The sequence below is a fragment of the Apteryx rowi genome, unplaced genomic scaffold (assembly GCF_003343035.1).
Source record: "Apteryx rowi isolate R43461 unplaced genomic scaffold, aptRow1 scaffold_201, whole genome shotgun sequence".
NCBI lineage: Eukaryota > Metazoa > Chordata > Aves > Apterygiformes > Apterygidae > Apteryx > Apteryx rowi.
Window position 1 is genome coordinate 581,345 of NW_020448320.1, and position 16,580 is coordinate 597,924.

General features: G+C 36.3%; 1 protein-coding gene across 8 annotated transcripts in view; it reads left to right on the forward strand.

Moving 5' to 3' along the window:
• The window catches only part of CBLB (Cbl proto-oncogene B), a 141,674-nt gene that overhangs the window by 105,452 nt on the left and 19,642 nt on the right, over positions 1-16,580 (forward strand). For all 8 annotated transcript variants that reach the window (XM_026063828.1, XM_026063831.1, XM_026063829.1 and 5 more), the window contains 3 exons: positions 1,934-2,299; positions 8,520-8,614; positions 16,290-16,433. In XM_026063828.1, coding sequence (XP_025919613.1) covers positions 1,934-2,299; positions 8,520-8,614; positions 16,290-16,433 — 605 coding nt within the window. The remainder of the gene's footprint in view (positions 1-1,933; positions 2,300-8,519; positions 8,615-16,289; positions 16,434-16,580) is intronic.

Genomic DNA, 16,580 nt, shown 5'->3' on the forward strand with positions numbered 1-16,580 from the left:
GAAAACAAATACTGTGTTATTCTCTGATATAAGTCGATCGTTTTGTTGTAATTGCTACATAGGGAGAATGAATTAGATTTAAATTTCTATTTTCAATTATGAATTCAAATTGGATTTTGACAACATAAATTGAAAACTGTGTGTTGATAATAATCCAGTATTAAGTACCCTATTTATTTTGTCAGTTTTTTACCTTTAAGCTTGAAAATCCACTTCTTTTTAAAATTCTAGTTGTATACAATTTAGAGGAAAAAATGGATGTTTAATGGGTATTTGTTTCTTTATCAATCTTCTATCACTTTTTAATATTATACAAGGAAAATTATAACATTGAGAATATATGCTAAGCATTTGGCACATCTATTAAATTTGTATATTTTACAAGTAGGTATAATGTAAAATAGGTATATTTTACAATATTATACAAAGTTCATGGCTTTTAAAAAATAGAAAATCAGAAATACCACTGGTGTTGCTTAATTTTTTTAACTGAAGTTATTTGGACAATGCTCTTCTTTTTCCATTAAATTTTTCCTGAAGGAAAAAGTAAAATATTTCTGGGGTGCAAGGGAAATAAGATGAGGAGTGACAAGGATTTGTAATTTCCTATTTAAAAAAAAGATGATCCCTGCTAAGACTTTTTGTTTAGTCAAAAATCTGTTCTCTCTTTCTGCAATGGAGGACAGTTATAACAAAAAATTTTGGACCCAGCTGTTTTTGTTGCAGCCTTGACAGTGAGAATAGCTATTTTTCTTAACTAGAAGGTGAATTAAACTTTTTTTTTAGTTTAATATACTGTCCTATTTATGTTAATAGGCCTGAAGATAGAATAACTCACTTTTCAATGTAAGTAATGTGTAAAGATGCTGCACTAAAAATGCATAGAGGGTTGACCTGTAAAGTGAGACCAAATACCATTCTTTCTTCAAAAATTTTGTGGATTCACTGTCTTGAAGTGGTAATATTATGAAGCCAGAGCCATGAAAATTACGCTTTCCGAGGAAGAGAATCTTCCCAATATTTATTATGATAACTGATGGAGGAGAAAAACATTTCCTGAAAACCTAGGGTGACTTGAGCATAGTTTTGTAAACTGCTGTTAGTAATTCCCTCACAATGAGAATACTTTGTTTTTCTCTCAGATGTGTGCTCTTAGAAGCTTTATAACTACCTATGTATTTTTTTTCTGATAACTTGTTTTTCAGCTTTTTAGTAATAGTACACATAATTTTCAAGAACATTTCACCATTTATGACACAGTTCAATTCTGAAAAAGGAAGTACTCTGGTGAAGGTTGTTTCCAGATGAGCTTCTTGTAAACATAAATGAATACCAAGCATGTTACCTGAAAAATTGAACTGCAGTTCAAACAAATTTGGCACTCTAACAACTTGTGGCATGTAAAGAATGGAGTTATCCCTAGTTATATCAGTGAAAACAAAATAATTGTCTTCTCCCTCCGCTTGCTCCCTAATCTTGGCCTTTTTGTGCTTGTTCCCTGTCACCAAGTCATCCCCCTTTGGAACTAGGTTTTATTTTGGTTTTTTTGTGGTTTTTTTTTCCTCTTGTGTCAGGCATTCTACTTTTCTAAGCATGCCTCAATTCATTTCAGCAGCTGAATAAGTGAATCCAAGGAAGCCTTATGGAAACAGTCAGATAAAGCAGCCTCAGCCTGTTCTCTCTTCTCCCTCCCCCCCGCTTTCTTCTTTGGGTTCCTCGTGCCGCAGCAGAAATGGAGCGCACGTTCTGAAGAGAGCGTGTGTACTCACGAGCTCTTCGCAATGCAGAGACGAGCCTAACGCTTGACTTGATGCAAGTTCTTTTCTGATGCCTTGAAAATATCTTGGTCAGAAAATGTAAAGCCATACTTGGTCATGAGAGAGAGATGCATGCCTATATGTAATAATTTTTTAAAACTTACTGTTTTGTTTAGTCTTCTCCTTGTATGGTGAGGAAACAAGACAAACCTTTGCCAGCACCTCCGCCTCCCTTGAGAGATCCTCCACCGCCTCCCCCGGAAAGACCCCCTCCAATTCCACCAGACAACAGACTAAGCAGACATCTGCATCATCCAGAAAGTGTGCCTTCCAGAGACCAGCCAATGCCCCTTGAAGGCTGGTGCCCCAGAGATGTGTTTGGGACAAGTCAGTTAGTAGGATGTCGAATAGGGAGTGATGCTTCCCCCAAACCAGGACTCACGGCAATTTCAAACATAAACGGAAGGCACAACCGCATAAGTTCTGAGACAGGATTTATGAGAAAACACAGACGTCACGAATTGCCTGCAGAAAGTGCCAAGGTAAGAGATGTGCTGAAGCCTAAGGTGATGTTCAAATCCAGCATTGTCATGCATTGGCTAAAGTACTCTTTTGTGTTGGTCAGTGTTGATCAGCTTTTTCTGAAACTTTCCTGTTAATACTTAAGAATATGCTGGTTATAAATAAAAGAAAGATAATTAAATACTGCAATTTGTAAAGCAGTGGTACATTGGGAGCTAAGTTACAATTTAATTTTAACATGAAGCCTTCAGAAAAAATGACTTGGAGAGAAAATTCTAGATTTGCTATATTCTTCTAGCAAACGCATTGGGTTGATGCATGATGATAACTTCAGTTATGTAGCATCTCAAATCCACTTTGGAAGTGCCTCATGCCAAAATTGTTTATACATTTATTGATGGGATGATAGATGTTCCAGTTGCCTCTGTCACAGGTGAGGTAATGGCTTGGTAACCCCTTCAATCTGTGAATTATGTAATGGGTACAGGTGATATATACAAATATACTTAAATTGTCAGCTATATTGTGTGCATTAGTGCAAAAAATAGCTAAATGTTGTAATGATTAGGTAGTCTTGTTCATTGGTAAAACAATATTTTTTATAGAGCATTAAATTAGTTATCATATTTAGTAGAATCTAATGGAAAATATCTAGCCTGCCTTGAAAGAAAGAGAGCAAACCAATACATCCAAAGCCAAGTTAATTGTAGAATAGTTTACTGTATGCATTTATTACTGACTACATGGGCGGCATCCTCAAAGAGCTCAATGGCACAACCCCAGTGTTGCATTGCTTTTTTTGGTATTATCATCAGTACTATAAACCTTATTGGGGATAATTAGCATTGCAGTCCTCTTGTATCTACACTTTTGTTTTTCAGTTGTTTACAGTAATACACATTTGTTTAGCTGATTTTTTCCTCCTTTGGTGGACTCAAATCAGAACTCTAGCTGCTAGAGTTGTAATAATGAACAGCTGCTATCAGAGCAAAGGCTGTAACTTGTCCGTAGCAGTTTTTGATTTCTCTTGGACAAATGTCTAATCTGTTTTCAGTGCTGAGGGTGTTTGGAGCTGTCACTTGCTACCTTTCCACTAGATCATCTAGCTTGGTTTGGCTAGGGCGCGTTTGCTTGTCACCCAAAGGAGAAGTATGTCTGTCTGTCTCTGGCTGCAATGAATAGTGTGAATGTAGCTGTGGTGTTTCTTCTGTCCAAAAATTCGAAGGGTTGTTTCCATTCATTAATTAAAGATATCTGGAGAAGGAGTGTGTAGAGCGGGTAGTTTTGGCTTTAGGCAGCTTTAGACAGCTTACAGGACTGTGTACTGTTGGAATGGCTTAGGGTTGAAAAAAGGGATCAAGTGGTTGAGCTGTGCAGTTTGCTGGAAGCCATCACAAACAGTCCAAATTCTACTAGGAAGATATCTTTTAGGTTTTCCTTTGGCTTTATAAGTGTGATTTAGAAATGTAGAAATTCTACATTAAATGTAACCCAGCTGTGAAGGATGAACAACAGTCTGGTTGTTTAATAAGAGCAATAGAATCAGTGATTAACGTCTCAGTCCTGCCTCCAAATTTGCAAGTAAGCAAAAGCTCAATTATGGGTTTGCTGATCCTAACCTTCTTGAAAGGAAATTTTATACTAGTATTATACATTTTCCTTGTACTTGTCAAAATATGTCCTGTAAGTCAGACTACATTGCTGATGTATAGAGAGGCTGAGGCATGCTTCACCTTCAATGAAAAGTGGTGTTACAGGACCACAAGGTAGGGAGAGGGAGAAATAGTAGTGCAAGATAGACAGTCATTCTTCCATGCCAGTACATTGTACCCGTAGTGCTTTGAGTATATGGAAGAGAGAAGGGAGTAGAAAATGGTGAATAAGGAGGCAGGAGTCCAGAAGGTGTGGGGAGGGGGGAAGAAAAGGAATGGGAAACAGGGAAGGTAAAAAGCTCAGCCATGAGATGTACATGAAATACTGGCAACTGCTGACATACAATTTATTTGAATAGTCCATGCTGGAAATTAAAACATCTATCTACTACTTTTTTTTTCTGACCACTGAGAGCTATGCTCTGATTTGCTATTTTTACTATCAAAAGATCACCAGACAGGAGGAACACAAAGTAATGAAAATATACTAGCTATCCCTACTGAGTTCTGACTGAAAATTTAACAGGAAATTAAATCCAGCATAATTTTTAAGCTACAGATTGTGCTTCAGCTTTAGCAACCTGTCACTTTCTTAAAAGTTCATAAAAGAAATCACACACGCTTACTGTATTGATAGCCGTCGTTTCTGAGAACAGTAAGAAACAGGACTACCTATAGACCAGGGAAGTAGACAGTTAGATACAAGCTGTCAGTAGAGAGATTCTTGCTGTCCTTTTCTGTTTTCACTGGGGTTTTAATTTTCTTGCTCTAATAAAATTGTAAATCTTGTCCTTTGCAGTTTGATATGGGGTTATTTACAGACATTTCAAAATACCAGAATTTCTATTCCCTAAGGGCCAACCCTTGTCTTCAAATACACCCATGACCCCTATTGAGTTGCATGCATCTCTGAAGGCAGAATTTGGCCTTTTGGCAACAAAAATTCTTTTATGTAATATATGCTTTCACTGAATGTAGAATTTCAAATAAAGCCTAAAAGTTTAACCTCTTGACTGCTGGTACCTATCCTGGCAAGCATAAAGCATCTCTATTGCCAAGTGTACAAGTATCTGAAGGGAGGGTGTCGAGAGGATGGGACCAGACTCTTTTCAGTGGTGCCGAGCGACAGGACGCGAGGCAATGGGCGCAAACTGAAACACAGACACTTCCATCTTAACATGAGGAAAATTAATGGAGAAAATGACAGGATTTCCAGGAAGCCCAAATTGTCATATTAGAGAAATGTCTTTAAATTATTGTTGATGTTACAGTGATAGCTTTCAYGGAAAGTGGTGTAAGACTAGAGGGAGGAGTTGTTTCCTGGATGATCTCTGTCAGATTTCCACCTTCTAGGCCTTGATTTGCCAGTTTGTGTTTGAAGCACTGCTTACGTGTTTTGCTGCTCCTTGTGTGTGTTTTCATTTTTCTTTTTCTTTTTTTTAAATGAATTCTATGAGTTGTGAGTTTGTAGGGTTACATTATAGCTCTTCCATAATTCAGTTTGTGCATCTTATCTGGACCTGATTAGAAAAGTGAAAGAACTGTGAGCTTAATGAGCAGAGAGGAATGGAACAGATTAAATGGATGTGAGTCTTACTGAAAGAACAGACAGTAAGACCGCTATGGGAGTTATGAAAGGAACCTTGAGGGAGGAGGCTGCTATCTGGGGCATGGTGAGAAATCTCCAGACAAAAATACAGCAGCTTTTGCTTTAAAAAAAAAAAAAAAAAAAAAAAAGGAAAGATGGAGGAGCAATAGAAAAAGGTTTTTATTTGAGCCAAAAAGTTTGAGCTGAAGCTAGGAGACAGCAAAAGATTGGTTTTCTGAGTTCATGCTAACAGTCAGTGCTGAAATTCTGGGGGTGACCATGGGGCAGGAAAACAACTAATGCCTTCTGGCTTAAGAGAATAACTCAAAGGGTTGGAGAAGATGGAGAGCTAGGACTGCACCGACTCCTGTAACCCACAGAGCTGAAGTCAGAGGTAGGGTCACACCAAGGACAACCACAGTGGACTTTGCTTATGGCCATTTAAGGGTGCCAGAAGTAGTGCTGACAGGTAGAGAAACTAAGGAGAATGCCTGGTGAGACAGGCAGGGAAGAGCACTGACTTATCCATACAAAGCACTGAGAGGAGAAGCTTTGGGAGCCACAGATGATGCCAGTTCTGACGGTTTGCCTTGACGTACTGTGTTGTGGAACTATACAGGCACAGGGGAGCTGTTTTCACTTATGTATGTGCTTGTGAAGCGTGTCCTGCCTTTCTACCCATTTGTGCATGTGAACAGATTTCACATCAAGCACTATCTATTTCACATTTTGTGGCTTTTGGCAGACAAGCAAAGGTAGAGAACTGGGTGAATACTTGCCCCAGAGCAGAGCCTATTTCAAATGTATCTTTGTGTGCTGTAATGCTCTTGTTGTATTCCAGCACTGGCTAAGAGCTTTCTGATATAGGAGTCTTTAAGTTGTAGTTCATGGAGACTCTCATTTGCTAAGAGTGAATACCAGTATGAAAAGAATCTGTATAATAAGAGATTTCTTAATGCTGTAGCTCTGTAAGACTACTGCAGTTTATTTGTGAAATGATGTTAGAAATTTAAACACTGAAAATTCTTTCGTGAGCAACCAATCTTATATCCACAATTAGTAAGGCACAGCTCTGCCATTTCCTCTTATTATTAATCTAAATGTAATTTCAGAATTGGACAAAGTGTGTATCCCATTTTTCCTTAAATATAAAGCTTTGTAGGTTAAAGCCACTTGGTCTTTGACCTTTATTATTWTATATATATCACTGGAAAATTGTGAATCATGCAGTCCATTTAAATTAAACTGCCTTTTTTTTCTTCTCAGTTTTCAATTACAATTTTTTCATTAAAAATATCTTTATTTTATGTCTTGTTTTTCTTTCTAAAACCTTCGAGAGGATATTTTTATTAAAAAAAGAGTATGTCTACTGATTCTTTGGTAATTTTAAAAGGAAAAAAAAAAGCAAAAACCCTGTAGTGTGTTTTGTATTTGCACATTTAACCAGAATGATTAAAGAATGACTTTGAAAAGGCAGATAGTGTTCAAAGATTAAAGGGAATGTGGATACTCTCCACCAGAGATGACTTTAATAGCATAAAACAGAATTCTGCGAATACTTAAAATCAAGTACTTAAAATGACTGAATTGAAACTTTCCAGCTGCTATTTTAATAACTCTTTGGTTTTCAAATAGGTGAAAAATATTGCGTTTTGAGTCGGGAAAAGGTGTTTCTCTACAGGTTTTTTCCATTGCTTCTATGTACCCTAAATTATGGGATCAGAAGTTTGGCATCAAAATGATGAATATGCCTGTTCTCAGAATGTGATGAGACTATCTTTTCAAAGCAGCTACTTCCCTCAAGGAGATTGCATATGGTGTATAGCATTATGTGGGAAAAAAGGGCATTTCCTGTATATTTTATTTGCAGAAAGGTGTATAGGTTGGAAACAGTGTAACTGGTTTCACATTCCATTGCCTGATACATCTGGCAAAATACCGTGACACATGAGAAATATTTGAAATAACTGAAACATTCAGCTTTGAGATTTTTTTGTTTACAGGTCTGGTCTAAACCTTTTAGTGCCCATGGGCTTTGTGTAACGCCTTAAAACCTGTGTCTTTACTCTTAAGCACTGACATATCTATAGAAAGGTGTTTAAGAAGTTCAAGACATTGTATGTAATTAGAATGTCCTTTTATCAGAATCAAAGCAAAGCTCCAAAATTTTGTTTTCAGCTAGACTCTTGTTTAAAATGCTATAGTTTTTTTTTATTTGATTTTAAAAGGAATACTAGGTTTATGTCTTCAATTGTACCTTCACGTATCATTCCAGTTGTGGTCTGGCACGGTATCGAAGTTGGTGGAATGAGCACTTCTCAAACCACTCAGGAGTAACATGCCATTGTACTCTGGAGAAGTTTCTTAGTCATTTCTTTAACCAATTGCTGTTTGAACTGTCGTCTTCAGTTTATAGATCTAAGCCATTTAGTTAAATGGAGCAGCTGACAGCTCTAAATTATTGTTTCAAGCTGTATGCACATTCACAAGAGTAACATTACATGAATTTTCATCCCTGGCTCATATTTCAATCATAATGTAATCTTTTGCCATTGGTAAAAGCCAATCAGGAAGACAGTCCTGCAGGTAGGGGGTGGATTCTGTGGCACGTACTGCACTGCAGTTTTTAAAAGCATTAATACAGTATGTTTAATGTGCTGTACCTGTTTTTTGCATGCTGTACTTCATCTCTCTCACTTTTATCAGTTTGCAGTCTTGAAATCTTAAGTTAAATCTTCAGTTTTAACTGAGCAGTCCCTCTATCTGTGATGTAAAATTACCTCTTTTGGTGAAGGTTTAAGCTAATGTGGTGTACAAATCCCAATTAGGGTGAGCTGAAACATGTGTGAAAAGAGCCATTTTGGAGTATGGCTCTATTGTGTGAACTCTTAGGAAAGCCTTTACCTATAGCCTCCTCAAAGTCTACTTTGTAATATCTGTTTGATGAACGTCTGTGATGATAAAGAGGCGAGACCCCAGTAACATTTCTGTGATTTTTAGGTATTTTCAAATGGTCATCTGGTAAATGAAGAATATGATGTTCCTCCACGGCTTTCACCCCCTCTTCCAGCTGCCTCCATCATCCCTAGTATAAAGTAAGTTAACTTTATCTGTAAAATAAATATCTGTAAAAGAAATTCTCTACTGCTAAAAGAAAAAAAAGGAAAAAGAAAGAAAATTAACTAATATCAGTTGGTAATTGATTTTCCATGAACTTTAATGTGTTTTTACAAAGAGAATGTAAATTGTATTAAGTGGGAGCAGTTTTAATGTTAATTTAACATATTACATTTTATAGCAAAAGAGAATGAGTTGTGGCAGATATTGTTCATAGGCATTTGGCAGTGGGAGCAGATGCTCTCCATTTCTGCTTCTACTACTGCTGAAGAAGCGGAGTCAGAGCTATTTATTACAGGAGATGAGAGATTCTAGGGAAAGTGCTAGGGGTAAAGAGCATGATTTGTATATTTGTGCATTCTGTCACTAATCTAGAAATGCTTTCTGGACTTTCTGCACATGGAGCTTTATTCAGGGGTCAGGCCAGTATTTTTTTCGTTTGTCATGGCTTTAAAAAAAAAAGATTACCCATTTTAAATGGAGTCAACTTCCCTAAATTCCCGAACATGTTTTAGGAAATGTTGATGTTTCAAGCTGCTCACTGCTCCTAGTCTTCCAGTAATGTGACAGTTTATTTGTTACCGAGATGTTGCTCTGGATAGCAAGTATTGTTTGGATTCTGAATCCCACAGGTTTTTTKGGGGGTTTTTTTGTTTGTTTTTTGTGTTTTTTTCTTTTTACAGAAGAAGAGATTTTTTTAAAAAGAAAAATTGGAAGTGCTATAAAATCCTTTGTCAATTGTTGTGTTTTTGTTAGGAAATCAGAGGCTATCACAATGTTTGCTATTATCCTACAGTTTCTTTCCAATGTACTCTGTGATTCTTGCTGTTAAATAAAATAATGGTACACTGTGTGCATACTAATATTGAGAATATTCGCATTAGGATGTAATTTTGCAGTATCTTTAGCATCCATTCCGTTGTTGTTGAGGTAGAGGTAACATTAAAGGCAAGTATATCTCAGCATTTCATTAATAGGTTGTTTTTTCCTCTCCCGAAGTGCTAGAGTAAAGGTGCAGTGGAGCAGTGGCTCTTTCATTCAGAAGCATATTCAGGTGGACTCAGAGCTGAGTTGAAATTCTCCATGTTTACTTTCAGTTCAGAAGTTAATTAGGACATTAGCCAGACATTTTGTTGAATGTAGTTGAATGTTAAGACGTAACCTGATTTCTGCAGGGTCTCAGAGAAGTYGTAGTTTGGATATCTCATGTATTCATTTCCTTCTATAGATTGGACTCCTTGGCTTGCTTATTCCTCCCATGATACATTCAACTCATGAATGGGCCACCAGGGTCAGGCAGAAAGAGACAACAGTAACTCTGGAGAGACTAAACATTTTGATGTTCCAAATCAAATTATTGAATTGTGAAGAGGGGAAGATTCTTGTTTTTATTTTTCATGTTGTTGAAATGCCAAAACATTCTGCTTCATGAAAGTCTTATATTTTATTCAGATTTTTACAAATGTAATCAAGAATTAAAGTACAATATATACCATACGATGTTCACTGGAAATTCCACAAGATACTGTGGCAGTGTAGCCAGGGACAACATGGATATCAAGCCAATCCAAAACTAAAATGTGTAAATTTAGCTTCACCAAAAGAAATATCTTTGTTAATTTCAGTCTTCTGAGTACAAAACTGACATATTCCAGCAGCAAGAATGTCTGCATTTGGTTAAAACCAAAGATTCCATTCCGTTTCAGGAAGAAATTCACTTTGATTTCTGATTTAGTTTTATGATCGTACCTTTCAAAAAGTGTACAACACATTTAAATTTTGATTATAAAATGTAAAAAATATCAATAAAATGTAGGGGTAGGAAGTTCAAAGTATCTACTATATAGATAATATCTATTATACAAAAGCAACTACTAAACTGTCATAAGGAATGGCTGTTAAAATAAAGTAGTCATAGTATGTTATTTTTTGAAACACTAATATGTCAGGTTTAAATACTTTTCAGTTTAATTTTTTTGTTGCCACTAGGTAATGTCCCTTATAATCTATAATGAAGTGTGGCAAAATGTAGGTGGAAAAATTATTTTTTTTCCTTCAAAAATAGCAAGTTTAATGAGCTTCAACTATATTTGCACCAACCACAAAAACTGCTTTCAAAAAGACAACCCAAATAATGTTCTGCATGATGTAATTTGAAATGCCTGAGAGAATATTTTTACAGACTATTTTTCCTTCTCTTAAGTTGACACTGTAGTCCACTCATACGTTGGAGTATTTTCTGTGCTTGCTCCAAAATACTCTTGCTTTTCTAAACTGTTCTACTGCAATATGATGCAAGTTTCTCATTTTTTCCTACTCTCTGATCTCTGCAGGGCTGTGGCTGACAACTAGTGTGTTTCATAGAGATCCAAGTAATTTTATTTTTTCTAATTATTTTCGTAAGTCTGTTTTCAGAAGTTTGATCCAGGGATATATTAATCATGTATGAAATGCCTTACCCTAAGTAAAAATCAGTCAAAATCATCTTTGGTTGAAATGCCACAACTCTGAAATATCCCTATCATTTTTTACTGAATGTGACATTATGAATATGACATTTTTTACTAAATGTCATTAACATAAAATCACTGTTGTCTTTTTTTTCTGGAAACAATGCCAATTTATTTTCATTTTAGTAAATTAATTGTTATTAACTGTATCTTAATAATGAAATGTTGGACTCATGTTAACCAAGCATATGATCCATAATTTCCACTCACCAACTATATTGCTGACCTTAGATATGAAAATGGCTATTCTTTTATTGGACTGTTTAAGCATTGGTATAATTTTGTCAGATTATTTTTAGACATTTTGATCAAATTGCAATTTTATGCTTGAAAAAAATAAAATTTTCATGTCAAAGATACAGAACAGTTCTTCCCCAAACTTAAAGCTAAGTAGTGTCCATTTTATTTGTGCAAGTAGGTCCCATTTTGCTGTATCAATAGAAAACTGGCCTCCTTAGTTTCAAAAATGCTTTACACCACAGCAACATTTTCTGTGAGAGCATCTTTATTTTTAAGTAGGTAATGAGACATTCAGTTCCAAGTACCTTTTCTATTTTATAAATATATTAAGAATATCTCATTGCTTTGAGGCTGTTGAGGAAAAGTAGCACAGAAGGGTGTTTCTCATCTTGCTATCCCATCTTGGCTACATTTATTTAATAACCTTTTTCCTTTTATTATGAATACAGAAACAAACTTTGAAGGTGAAATCAAAGTTCTGTTAAAGGGAATTGTGTCTTTGAAATCCTGGCCCCCTTGAAATCAACTTTTGCCATGGCTTTTCTCCAGTGGTCTTAGAAGGAGCGCTGCTTCCGTAAGGATTGCTAACCTCTGGGAGATGGCGGCTCAGAAGCACATAACCTGCACTTAGCTCATGGCCTGACAGGCGGGCGAGTTGGGATGCATCAGCCATCCTGCGGTGACTCTCCTTGTGTGCAAGCTTGCCCTGTGATAAACAGAAAATTGAGGACTCCTCTGTGGATGAGGGCAAACTACTTCAAATACACTAGTATTAAGAGTAGAGCACACACAAGGGCAATTGCCAGCCATGGAGCAGCTGATAGGTGTTGTCTTGATCATGTGATCCATCTAATTTTACGCTTATTTTGCTAAAACGGAGCTACGTTCAGGCCTTGCAAGATTCAGGCTTTTTTCTCCCTTAGGAAATAGTATCATGCAATAGGAGAGGATCTGTAAGACAGAAGAGTTGGTAGTAAGGACCTGATGTCTGCTCTGAACATGTTATGGGCGCAGGGGCTGAACTAGCTATAGTCTTGTCCCATGAATTTGAACTGTCTTTAGCAACTGGAACGTAATAGGTGCATGCTTGGAGTGTATCTTGTGCTTTAGCTTAATCTGAAAAGAATCCAAGCTGTGCACTCCTCGGTGTAAACCAAAGGCCAGTAAGAGGGGACATTGAAGGGATTCATTTCAAAAGTACAGTCGTAATCCAGACCAAAACACTGGTGTACGTGGACTGCAAGTTCGTATTGTCCAAGTTCTGTGAATCGGGTTACCAGGGGGACTTTTCCCTGAAATACTTCTAAATAATTGTGAGTTATTGGTTTCCCAGAAGTTCTGTTAGATTACAGCTGAGCTGGACTTGAAGTGACTTGACAAAAAATACTTCTCAGTTTTACAGCTTTTCCTGTTTTGCCTTTGGCCCTTGATACTCAGAATGAATCACAAAGGAGACTGACATCTAGCTTCTGCTCTAAAAAAACATAAAATGCATCTCTTAGCAGTATGTAATTCTGACTTTCAGTTTTAAAACACTGCCAGCTAAGGAGTAAGGAAGGGGAACTACAGAATATTATAAAACAGTGTGCCATTCAGTTCTGTATTCCTCTGTACACAAATTTTCTAAAAATGTAGAGTAATAAAGTTTTTAAGAGCTTAATTACTGAAAATTTTCCTGACTTGTTAAACAGATGCCTAAGTATTTCATACCTTAGGTTATAATGACATATTCATCTTTTTAAYTGCAAATAATTTTGAAATGTTTATCTCTTTATTAGGTTGGTTTTGTGTAGAACAATAGAGTGACATTGTTACAGTAGAACAATAGAGGTTTAATCAAACACAATTTGATCTTCAAAAAATGTCAATAGTCGTGGAAAATGGGATAGACTTAAAAGAACAATAAACAGGGATTTTGGAGTCAAATATTACAAGTGGAATGTAAATTGGAAGACTAATATGATTTTTTTAAACTGAACTACAAAATGTTAATAAAATATATGATGCACGTGTAGGACAAAGTTATGACTCTTATGGAGGGTATTATCTATATGGTAGTATTGTAAAAATATCTAATGCTTTACAAATAGAAAGCTCTTTTCAAATACTAATCCTGCAATATATACAATCTGACAAATGTTATCCTTACTTTAAAGATGGAGAAGGAGAGACTCTGCTAGTCTGAAGGATTTGTCTAAGCTACATAGCAGTCAGAAGCAGAGTCAGGCTTGAAACCTGTGCCTCTGCTAACTCCAAAACAGTAATGATTCCTTAGCAGTGCAGTAACATTGGGAAATAGATGTTGGCATACACATGCTGGTACAGAGTGCTCTAGGTTCTTGTGGTTACCGAGTAAATAAGAAAAAAGCAGGGGCATGAACTAGTTAAGTCTCATAAATTTATTTCGTTTGTAGGTGAAAATAAACAATTATCGGTAAATGAATCTCCCTGTTTGCCCATCTGAGAACTGGTTTTATTGGGACTACTGATAAGACTATCTGTTATAATGTTGTACTTCAAGGCTGATCGTCACCTGAACTCAGTTTTATCCTGCAAATTTCCTTAAGTACCTTAATTCCCAGCATTTCAAGAATCAAAATCCCTGCTATAACCAACTTCAGAGAGGGCCTACTGCACAACTTGGGCACAGACTCTACATTCTGTTAGGTACAATTTCTGTGAATGTGTATCGTAGGGGGATTTTTTTTTTTTCCCAGTTGTGGCCTCTGGAGAGGGCTTCAAATGAGATTACAAGATTGGCCTCCATATTGGTCAATATTGGGCATTTCTGATCTAAAGATTTATATCTCAAACATTGCTATTTGCAAAAGCCAGTAATTAAATTCATGTTCAAAAAAAGAACAGATTTATATATTTTATATATAACATGTTCAAAACGTCCTAGATTGCCATGTACAGATGCCTACACATCCATAAAAATGGGAACAGTTATTCTATGCAGGCCTTTGAACTTTTTACCTGAGAATTCTATGGCACAGTAGGGTTTGTCGTTTTTAAAAGAAATCTCACGTTCTACAGAATTCTTATTGTCCTGCTGCATTTTTACCTTCCTTTCTTTAAATGGCCATACAGCAGTGACACAAACCTCTTGTCTGTTAAAATAGGAATGGAAATCAAAGATGGAAAAAGGAATTTCAAGCTGATTTGCTGCATTTACAAAAGGCCTTTTGCTCCCTCTACAGAAGGTGGCTCAAAACTGCAATACAGTTTACAGTTCAGTGACGTAAATCTTCTGTCTTTCAAYCTTGTCTTCAGTTAGTAGGTCTTTACAAAAGAAATTGGATTCCCACCTTTCAGAAGCTTGTTCCTTTAAGTCAGAAGTATGTTACTGATTGCAGGAAAGAGTGTCCGAGAAGTTAAAAATACCTAGGGAGCTCTAGATTTCAATCATGTTCAAACAAAAGCAGCGCATCCGCCCCTCTGCCTTCTATATATTTTTTTCTTTCTCTGTCATCTTTTTTATCTTTTTTTTTTTTTTTTTTTTAATTTAGTGACCCCTAGTACTCATGGTGGCTGCAGTTATTCATTTCTGTTCACACAGTACCTGGACATTCTGAAGTCGTGTGGCATCATCTAGTGTAAATGGTGAAAAATATACATTTTTCCTTTAAGAAACGTGCTATATGTCAGGTGCTGTTTATGTTGGAAAAAAAGAGGAGATAGGCCTAGCCTGTCAGTTCAGCTCTTGCCTTATGATAAAATCAAACTAATCAGATCACCAGAAGAGAAGTTATGTCCACTCCCTTCTCAGGTTTCCCTATCGTCCTTAACAACTTCCCTAAATGACATATTAAGTAGATGTGTCTTGTAATGTGGTATGTAGTTCAGTGCAGGGGCCATTTGCCATACCATCAAGCCATACATCAAAACGGTCATGAATGCATTGCATATCTTTCTTTATAGGTCCTTAAGCTGTTGGCTCTTTTTGTGTCAAAGAATAAATGTACTATTTACTGCATACTTTATCCACGTAATTTCTGAAGTCATACACTCACTGCTGTTGGTGTACAGCTCATTTAAGATTCAGACGTCTGTGGTTTTCATGTATGATTGAAGTGAAGTGAATTAAGCCCTTAATGTAACCTTTTCTATTTTGAATTTTTTGTGAGCTTATTTATTTGAATGTATCATTGCAATCATTATAGACAGAGGAGCTATATGTATAAAAGAGCACATGTTGATTGCTAGACCTATAATCTAGCTAGTTATGTCTTACAAAGGGCAAAAGATAAGATGCTGGACTTGTTAATATCTAACAGAATCACTTTCACCGGACGGTGCTACCTAAAATGAATTTTCTGCCTATCATTTTGTTTAAGCTCCTGGAGCAGAAAATCAGACAGTAGGGTTTTTAGTTTAAAAAAAAAAATCTCACATCCAGCAGTGTTCGAACTTGTTACCTGTAAATGGAAATTGTATAGTCTCTCTCTTTCCTGGGCTTCCACTGCTTCCAGGAAGTATTATGAGGCACTGTTTAAGATGACAATTCCAGTTCAAAGTACAAATACTTTTAAATTATAGGCAAATTCTTGAAGTTCGATAATGGTATGGCTGGAACAAGGCTTCACTGAAAGGATGAGTGTCCGCTCCCTCCCTGAGCCTTGCTAAATATTCGTTGCTCTGAATTAATTTTTATTTTGTTCTTTTGATAAGCGCAAACAGGTTAAAGCTATTTAAGTGCTTGTTTTGTAGTCTAATTCTTTGCAATTCTCTGCTATGTTGTGCTTTCTTAAAATGACAGAAAAGCCAGTAACCATACAATTTTTAGTTTGACATGGCATTTTTTGTTTTTCTTGTATGTAGAGATGTGTATTAGGACATTTAGGCTAAAGGAGATTTTGTAATAATTAAACTAAAGCTGATCTTTTTCACATCTCCATAGGTGCCCTGTTCCTCTAGCAAATTCGCTCTCTGATAAATCGAGAGACCATACAGATGATGATGATGAATACAAAGTTCCTTCTTCCCATCCTGTAACACTGAGCTCACAACCACCTCATTGTCATAATATAAAACCTCTTGCTCGGTAAGGTCATTTATCAGATTGGAAGGCAACTTATTTACAAAAACAAAAGAAAAAAATAAGCTTTTTTCTTCCTCTGCAGAATTTAATTGGGTTCAACATCTATACTCGTGGTTAAGCTGCCTGCTTTCTAAAATGTCTTATATTTTC